The sequence below is a fragment of the Misgurnus anguillicaudatus genome, chromosome 18 (assembly GCF_027580225.2).
Source record: "Misgurnus anguillicaudatus chromosome 18, ASM2758022v2, whole genome shotgun sequence".
NCBI lineage: Eukaryota > Metazoa > Chordata > Actinopteri > Cypriniformes > Cobitidae > Misgurnus > Misgurnus anguillicaudatus.
This window is the reverse complement of record NC_073354.2, coordinates 26177284-26187506: the sequence shown is the minus strand read 5'-3', so window position 1 is coordinate 26187506 and position 10223 is coordinate 26177284. Positions and strand designations below refer to the sequence as shown.

At 34.2% G+C, this 10223-nt stretch overlaps 1 protein-coding gene across 2 annotated transcripts in view; it reads right to left on the bottom strand.

Annotated features, from left to right (window-relative positions):
- Positions 1-4939: 4939 nt before the first annotated feature.
- Positions 4940-10223, bottom strand: part of snap25a (synaptosome associated protein 25a) — a 34576-nt gene continuing 29292 nt past the window's right edge. For both annotated transcript variants that reach the window (XM_055186769.2, XM_055186768.2), the window contains exons 6-8: positions 9031-9150; positions 7304-7448; positions 4940-6450 (exon numbers count right to left, since the gene is read on the bottom strand). In XM_055186769.2, coding sequence (XP_055042744.1) covers positions 6382-6450; positions 7304-7448; positions 9031-9150 — 334 coding nt within the window. In that variant the 3' untranslated portion in view covers positions 4940-6381. The remainder of the gene's footprint in view (positions 6451-7303; positions 7449-9030; positions 9151-10223) is intronic.

Sequence of the window (10223 nt, the reverse complement as noted above, 5' to 3'; positions counted from 1 at the left end):
CTCGAGTCCTCTTGAGAAACATTACATCTCTTGCCATGTTTCAGAACGCCTGTGAGTACTGCAAAGCCTTACATAAGACACCATCTCAGTCCAGGCTTCTCCGCCCCTCCCGAATCAAAAACTGTAGTCTGACGAATTCCATTAAACGCCCGTGTATAATCTCGAAGAGCCAGGACTGTTTCTGTCTTTTCGGCTTGCCTAGGTACGCATCACAGATGTTGACACAGTCACACATAAAAGCCTTGTTAAGGTGTAAACGCCAGGCATAGTGCTTTGGCTTTTGCTGACTCTGTGATAGCGGGCTAGGGCGGGGGGAAGAGCGCTGGATCTCTGCAGCATCGACTGAAGGAGGGGGAGGAAAGTAGAAATGAAATTGAGACTGTGAATGAGAGGCCAGGGGGCTGAAGTGTCTTATGAATGTGGAATTGAGTGAGAATGAATCATAGATGGACCAAAAGCATATTTAGGTTTGCAGAGAGCATCCCAGTGTGGTGCATGTTTGTCGTAAATCTCCAGCGTCTTTAATTACCTCAGGGTCAGCAGAAAGCACACGACAACACCTCATTCATCGGCCGACCTCTTCACACAAATTGCTTTTGTTCTTCCTTAGGAGAGCTCAAAGCGCTTCTCCATGTTAATAGCTCGAAGGGCTGATTTTCAAAGAAAGCTGCTGTTCTCTGTCTGACTTGTTTGTCTGCACCTATCTCTGCCAACATAACCAGCATGCATTATCACCTATAGGGCGATAACAGACGCTGATCTGTTTACATACACACAGGCAAACGCAGCAGCTGTCCAGAGTTTTGTATGAATACATTATTTAGATGGATCGCGCATGAAACATTAAACTCTTGTTCATAATCCACTAGTCCCAACTTGGGGGAAAGTTAGGTTTTATCTTGTGAGATGGGTACACCTTAAAAATGATGTGTAAACATCAGGTTGTCCAGATATTTGCCTGCAGTGTGGATAGTTTTATGGTAATGAATTTTTAATGTGATTCAATGTTGCCTGATATTGCAACACCTTTTTTAGATGTCTCACTTACCGCAATATGCACGATCCGAGAGACATTAGCTTGCTTCCTGTTTTCCACTTGTTTATTACACTTTGTATAATAATGACTGTTTGATAAAACATTAATTGAAAACATTACCTTGGATCCGGCTATTTTATATGGATGCTTATATTGTCTAATGTTCGACATATTTTGGTATTCTCTCTTGCGTAAAATGAATCTTGATGAACTGTAATTCAGCATATTTTAGCCTTGCTTCTAATACACATCTTAGCAAATAGATCAAAAAATAAATTTTTTAGTTGCTATAAATTATAAAAATAAAGTTTAATAACTTAAGCCCATTCAGCTTATTTTTTTATTCATGGGTCAATGACATGACATTAATTATTTTGTGTCCGCATGGTTCAATTAAACGTAAAAGGGTTAAAAATTCATTTACATTCTTTTTTTGAGGGCCAAGTCAAAAATTTCTGGTTTTATTTCATTTTGACAGTATATTTGGGGGATAATTGCAAAAATGTCAATGTGGTGTAACCGGTCTGTGTCAATTGGTGCAATTAGTATTTTTGAATAGTAATATATTCATAAAAAATGTGGAATAAAATATAATCATCGAGTTTAGTGTAATATGATTTTTAAACATACATTTTTCCATATCATTTGTCAAAGATTAAAAATTATTTAGAAAACAGAGCTGTTTTCAGCATATATCAGGACAAATATTACAAAAATGCATCAAAATTTACATTTAGAAATAACTAATAAAACAATATTTTAAAATGTTTTTATTTTTATTTTTGATGATTACGCTTACATGCCATCAAGGTGGATAAAAGATTTAATATTTCGTATTCTTTGGCGCAATTGGTGGTTACACCATTTGACATTTTCAGGTCCATTCAGTCTTAACTGTCATAAAAAAGGTGCAAATGTAATTTTTTATTGCATAAAATTAACATAAATACACTATAAACCAATTTTTAAAAAAGATTTTTGAATTTCTCATCTTGCCAAACCGTTTTTGTCAGTGACCCTTATACCGACTCCTCATTAGTCGAGAAAGTTAAAATGACTTGTTTAAGTAAAGTTGTTTAAACTTAAACATTTAAGTGCAACAAGGAATTTTTTTTAGGGGAGAGCAGGGCACAGCCTAACGCTTTTTGGCGTTGGCTTTATCATTACAAAAAAATGTATGTTTGATTAATAATAAAAAAAATTACACAATCAACACACACATCTCATTAACACTTAAGAGTTTGTTTTTGGGACCTACAGTTATTGTACAGTTACATCGAAAGTGACAGGAGTGCAACGTTACAACTTAGATGGGGTTAATTATAACAAACAGAGGGTTTGCTGTAACACCTGCTAGAAAATTGTGTTTAAACACAAATAGTTTAATAAAATTCTGTCTATAAAGGTGAATATTGTTTATATATCTGCCTATAGATATATATCCACACATTCATTCATTTATTCATCCATCCATCCATGGTCCTTCATCTAACCATGTATTATGCATTGATGCATATGAATAGATTTTTTTTGACAGGGCTGCACAATTAAGAAAAAATAATAATTGTCAGTTATGTATGTCCCCTGATATAAACAGTTATCATTTTGATTCATAGTATTTACATTGTTCTTTTCATTATCATTGTATACTGGAAGCTTAGTTGTAAAGCTGTGTGACAACTAACCCCACTGTGTAAAAATGTTTTCACTCCCAGCTATCAGTTACTAGGAGTTGCTGACATGTTTCAAAATGGTGTTATGTTTAAGACAACGATTAAAATAATATAAGGCTGGATTTGGTGACTTACAGACCCAACTCAGAAATCGAAAAAAACATAAGATAAAGAAATTTACTTTCATGCCTCCAAAACTCTTTGTTCAATATCTTAACCAAAACTTTTCACAAATTCACAGGAGCACCGATTGCTCGGCCTATGAATCATCTATAAACAGAAGTCTTTGCTGGTTGGGTTATATATCAGCAGTATCAGCGTGTTGTTGGTCGTGCCTAATGGAAGTAAATTAGGATGATGCTTCTTGATTATTTTATTGCAGCAGCAAATTCATTATCCTCATTAAATAACAGTTCATGGGCATTACCAGAGAGCTGTGTGTACACATGCTAATCTAAAAGCAATTTCCTCTAAACCGAGAATATACCGTCTTTGTTCATTCTTATATTAGATTATATTATTATATTATATTAGACCAACATAGAATCTGCCTATTGTTTTTTTATCTCAACTTTGCAAAAAATCAAATGTGATTGTGAAATTTTATTCAACCATAACAAGATTTATATGACTGATTACTGTAAAAAAAATGGCCCTCTTAAAACGTGCTCATATTAGGATCTCAGAGGTACATACCAATACCAAAGAGTGCATATTAGTACCTCAAAAGTATATATTGCAGGGTTCCCACACCTTAGTTAACTTCAAATTCAAGGACCTTTCAAGAACTTTCCAGGTCCAATACCCTCAAATTTAAGGACTAAATGTGGGGACACATTTCAAGTGAGAGCAAGGTTACATCGAGTTGCCTTTTAAGATACATTGTTACAGTTCACTTTCGAGGGAACTCGCGCTGCATCACTGCAGTGACACTTTGGGGACGCCTCCAGGGGTAAGTGCGTCTGAATGTGTATATCAAATTCAACCAATGGTGAAGCGACAAAGACAGGGTGACTCGGGAGCCAGGAAGTATATCGCTCTATGAAATATTGACAAAGACGGCGTTACAGGGACACAGGAAGTATGGCAAGGGAGACGCAGCGTCTCGTTCCCTTCTCAGGGAACAACAGTTACATACGTAACCCGAGACGTTTTCATGTGTCAAACACAATTATGTAAAAAAGCATTTTGGTATGAATCAACATTCGCATACAGAAGATATAACCATTTAAAGCAAACAGTTTAGCTAGAATTTAAAAAAAGTCTAGAATTGTTATGATATTATCCTACATTACACAGGGAATAATATGGATTTTTTTCCATGAAACGTCTTGCATAAAATAGATTCAAGCACTTTCAATGACCTGTATCTATACGTTTATATTTTCAAAAACTTTCCAGGGCCTTGTTATTTTCTCTCCCAGATTCACAAACTTTGGGCAAAACTGCTGGGCAAAGATTAATCGCGATTAATCGCATACAAAATAAAAGTGATCTTTTGCATAATATATGAGTGTGTGCTGTGTGTAATTATTATGTATATATAAATACACACACATTCATGTATGTATTTAAGAAACATTTACATGTGTATATTTATTTATTTATATTTTTATATATTCTATATGATACATAAATACATAAAAATTATATATAAATTAAACATTTCTGAAATGAATGTATGTATGTGTGTGTTTAAATATACATAATAATTACACACATGTATATTATGCAAAAAAATCACTTTTTTGTATGCGATTAATCACGATTAATCTTTGCCCAGCACAAAAAAGTTACCTAGTTGTCTTAAAATTTTGAGTTAATTCAAATTAAATATTAAAACTTTTTTGAGTCTACTATTATTTACTATTATAAGTTGAATGAAATCAAAATTTTAAGGCAACCAGTTAACTTACTTTAAGTTTAACCAACTATTCTTTTTAAAGAGTACTGCCCAAATGACAGCTTGGGCTAATTTTTTTCTGACAGTGTGCAATACAACACAACTGTAAGCATTAAGCAGTATATAACATATTTTCAATCACCAAGGGGTCTTTGGCCAAAAATGTATATGATGAATAACATCTTAATATATTTACATGTTAGTCAGTATGTGTGGAAAAATACTGTAAGTTGCTTTTGTAAAAAAATATCTGTCAGTTAAACTACAATGTGCTGGATTAATAATGAAAGAGTTTTTGTTCGAGACAATAATGAAACCCACAGCCAATAGGGGTTTATAACTTTTAATCAATTCAGCTAGCTACAAAATGTCAACCACTTCACAGACTGACAGGATACAGAGGGAGTTTTAATATTACATGCGTTGGGGACATCGATTTCACAGTTTAACCTATGTGTCATTCAGGTAAGGTATTTATTTGACTTCTTATAATAACTATTCAACATCTTAGCGATTTGGTGTGCATAGCTCTAGGTACAGAAGCAACAAAAAAAACTTTTGAAATTATTATTTTTTTGTTATGGATTATTATCATTTTTTACCAATAACAAACCACACGGGGAAAGTAAACTAACAGGATACAGTCTTCTTATAAAAGTAAGGTCTCTCAGAAATATGCGCCTTTGCTTTACATTGCAAATGATTATTTATTTTTTCAGAGCAATCAAAACCTATGATACAGTAAACAACCAATCCCCACCCTTCAGGACATTTCTACACCCGACTGCATATTCGTTTTAGAAAACAAGTCATTTTTGCAGAACCGCCACACCGCCGTGTTTCGTTCTCGTTGCGTTACCTCTTTAAGTCACTGCGTTGTTTTACAACAAAAGGTCACAGTCCGTGAATATATATGTTTATATATATATATCTATATATATGTATTGACTGTAATAGTGGTGGCACTATTGCAAACTTGCAGTAATATGGAACGTTCCACTGTGTCCTAATACTGAGAGCATGCTTTTGTCAATTTTGCTACTGCCATGATTTTTATTTTTTTGTATTCTTTTTAAAACAGGTTTTATTTATAAGACGCTAAGATCTACCATTTGTCATGCATAACGCACAATTCACAACACTTGGAATGCAATGTTACTACAGCTACAGAATCTAGTTGCACATAGTCTAAACAGTAACTGATAATGGTCGTGATGAGGGATATGAACCAAAGACGTTGATTGTAAGTGCTTGCTGCATTACTTGTAATCTTTTATCCCATTCTTCATTTGTCATGACAACATCAAAATAAGGAGCATGACAGTAGCAGAGTGGTTTGACACAGTTTTACAAAGACGATACTGAGATACTGAAAAAGAAAGACAGCATTGTAGAGCATTCCTAGTATATATTTCCTTCCAGCAAAAAAAAAATCGATATATCCACATATATGTATACGTATACAGGCAGATATATGTATACATACATACATACATGTATATAGGTCATAAACAGAATAAAAACTTCACAAGTGAGCGGAAGCCATCGAGTCAGCACTATATACAACCTTTGGAAAGAATGTAACAGAGTTTAAGAAATCATTTACGAGGACAATCATTGAAAAAGCTGACGGACGACACATAGAACGACATTTACAATGAGGGCCGGGTGATATGTGCATGTGTGCAAACCTAGAAGGTAAATACCATTATAAGCGCATTGCCTTTTTTACAAACTGCACGGTTGGTAAAAGCAGGCAGATCAGAGGCTTAGCCACTGCCGAGCATCTTTGTGGCCCTCTGGTTAGCTTCATCAATCCTGGTCTTGTTGGAATCAGCCTGGTGGGATGAAATGAGGTTTGTTAATAACTTCATTGGCATAGATTTGTTTAAACGGATAGTCCATTTTCTTAAAAAAAAAATCCAGATAATTTACTTACCACCATGTCATCCAAAATGTTTATGTCTTTCTTTGTTCACTCAAGAAGAAATAATGTTTTTTGAGGAAAAACTTTCAAAATTTTTCTAATTTTTAATCACGCCGAAAGGTCACGGATGGCGTATGCGAAACTACGCCCCAGTGTTTACAAGTGTGGAGAAAAAGGGCCATTCTGGCGTTGTTGTATGTGGAATGATACTAACTAATGTCTTTGTGTGAGTTTATTGTTTAAAGTGGTCCGCAAATGTGCGTTTCATATATGTAACATGTGACCTTTCCACGGCATTATGCAATTACGTAAGGTCGCACTGGCGTGTCACAGGACCGGAGATAGACGAGAAGTTGTAGTTTAAAAGTGCATATTTTTTATTTTTCTGGTCAAAAATTGCAATCGTTTTGCTAGATAAAACCCTTATGCCTCGTTTGGGATCGTTTAGAGTCCTTTGAAACTCTGTTGAAACTGCAATTTTAAACTGTTACATGTTGAGTTAAGTGTTACGTGTTAAAGTCCATTAAAATTAGAAAAATCCTGGAATGTTTTCCACAAAAAACACAATTTCTTCTCGACTGAACAAAGAAAGACATCAACATTTTGGATGACATGGTGGTGAGTAAATTATCTGGATTTTTTTTAAAGAAAATGGACTAATCCTTTAATATTCCAGTTTTATTCTGACTTTCAATTGGTTAAAATGATTTTGAAAACTGCACTAATTCTTTCCAGGATTCAGGATTGTAGATTCCAGTTCATACCTTCTCCATGATCCTGTCGATCTGGCGGTTCTGGGTGTCAATCTCATTGCCCATATCCAGGGCCATGTGGCGCAGGTTACCGATGATCCCTCCCACCTGCTCTAAGTTCTCGTCCATCTCATTTTCCCGGGCGTCATCCGTTACCCTGCACCCAAAAACACAATGAATTGTAGTCATCCGATTGAGATCCACGTTAAGCGTAGTGTCTTGTTTGCCTGCTTGCAAATTTTGGTTGTATGTGTTTAATTCATGGCTCACTGGAATTTTATTTAGCATTTTTTCCAATTCACAGTGTTTCTAGCAGCCTTAAAAAACATACTGGAAGATACTGTTAAAACTTTTCATGTCTATACACTGTAAAAAAATAATTTTCAAGAGTATTCTTGGTATTTTTGTCTGGTTTTCAGTAAAAATATCTTAAAATTCTTAAATTAAGATTATTTTCTTGATGAGCAAAACGACCCAAGAAAATAAGTCTAGTTTTTAGACCAAAAATATCAAATTTAAGTGATTTTGTGCATAAAACAAGCAAAAAAATCTGCCAATAGGGTAAGCAAAAAAAATCTTGAACATTTTTGGCAGATTTTTTTGCTTGTTTTATGCACAAAATCACTTAAATTAGATATTTTTGGTCTAAAACTAGACTTATTTTCTTGGGACGTTTTGCTCATTAAGAAAAAGCATCTTAATTTAAGAATTTATTTTATATTTTTACTGAAAACAAGACAAAAATACTAAGAAAATTTTTTCTTGAAAATTTAGTAATTTATTATTTGTTAAATAGCCACACTGCAAAAAAGTATTTTTGTCTTGTTTTCAGTGAAAGTGTCTAGGGGTTCTTGAATTAAGATGCTTTTTCTTGATGAGCAAAGCGACCCAAGAAAATTAGTCTAGTTTTTAAACCAAAAATATCACATTTAAGAGATTTTGTGCATAAAACAAGCAAAAAAATCTTCAAATGGGGTAAGCAAAAAAATCTTGAACATTTTTCTTAAACACTAAATTCAAGAAAAATTCGAAAAATTATTTTCAAAAAAAAGATTCTTAGTATTTTTGTCTTGTTTTCTGTAAAAATATCTAAATTAAGATGCTTTTTCTTGATGAGCAAAACAACCCAAGAAAATAAGTCTAGTTTTTAGACCAAAGATGTTAAATTTGAGTGATTTTGTGCATAAAACAAGCAAAAAAATCTGCCAATGGGGTAAACAAAAAATCTTAAACATTTTTCTTGAACACTAAATTCAAGAAAAATTCAAAAAATGATTTTCAAAAAACAAATCATAGTATTTTTGTATTGTTTTCAGTAAAAATGTCAAAAAAAATTATTTAATTTAGTGTTTAAGAAAAATGTTCAAGATTTATTTTGCTTACCCCATTGGCAGATTTTTTGCTTGTTTTATGCACAAAATCACTTAAATTTGATATTTTTGGTATAAAAACTAGACTTATTTTCTTGGGTCATTTTGCTCATCAAGAAAAAGCATCTTAATTTGGGAAGTTTTAGATGTTTTTGCTGAAAACAAGACAAAAATACTAAAAAAAAATTTTTTTAAATAATTTTTTGCAGTGCATAATTCGATTTTGCGACTCTAGCCTGGATTTCATAGACACGGTCACAAACCTTTTTTTTCCCACAGCTGTCCCAACCAGAGTTACATAAACTTTTGGCTACGAAACAAGACCTATCTTTGCTGGTCCAGCTCAACCGCGGTGTCCAGGCCTCTTACCTGCGGATGAAACCTCCACTGATGGCCATCTGTTCGCGCTCATCCACCACACGGGCCGGCTGGCTCGCCACCACTCCATCCTGGTTGTTTCCCCAGGCCTTGCTGGCTCCGCTCTTCATTCTGCACAGAATCACGGGAAGTGTGAGCACTCGGGTAACCGGACGTGTCCGTAACAGAAGGAGTGTGATTAACATCAAAACAGAAAATGGATAACCAGGCAAGCATAACAGGGATGGGCTCATTCTTATATCTTGTGGACACATAACATATGCACTTTATGCTGAGACACATAGCTGTCATGTACAGTAAACAGAGGTCCAAACAGAGATAAACAATCTCTGCCTCCCCTTCTTCCCCATGGCTCATAAACCGCCCCCAAAACCGTTCCCCCCTCCCCAATGACAGATAACAAAGAGCACAAGCCTTGGCGACAGACAACACAGAATAACAGGACTGCCACATCAGTCAGACAGGTGTAAATAAGTTCAAAAGAAAAGACACTGGAGGGAAGATAACCATATTTCACACTCTTTCATTAAACCCATTATAACATATTGTGTTGCTATTAATCTATTACATCTTTGGTCTTTTTAGGGTAATCTCCATTTTTTTCCTGTGTAACCCTTATGAGAATGAAATTTCTCTTTCTCTTATATTACAGTACCTATCACATTTATTTTTCTTTAACATTTAGATTTTTATTCTTTGAATAATAGATAGGTTACATTGTTGTTTACAGATCAACTTTAACAGTTTTCCATTGAATCAAACAAATAATGATGTTGTCATATGGCAACTCTGTAATCACAATGAAAAATAAAGCAGTCTCATCAATTATTACTGCATCTATTTTTATTTGGAAATGTTTTAGATATATACTCTAAAAAAATATTGGGTTATTTTCAACCCTGCATTGGGTCAAAAATGGACAAACTCAGCATAGGTTAAATTACAACTCAACAGGTTGGGTTTGTCCCTTTTTGACCCAAGACTGGGCTAAAATTGCCCAGCACCTTTTTAGAGCGTTTAATTGTGTTTGTGTATAAAATCTCTTTTAAAGGGATACAACACATTTTTTGAAAATATGTCTGCCTAGAAAATCACAACTTATAATTTTCAGTCGGTCTTAGTACACAATGTTATTACAGAAGAGTCAAGTTTTAAATAGGAAAAATATCGAAACTCTTGCAAAT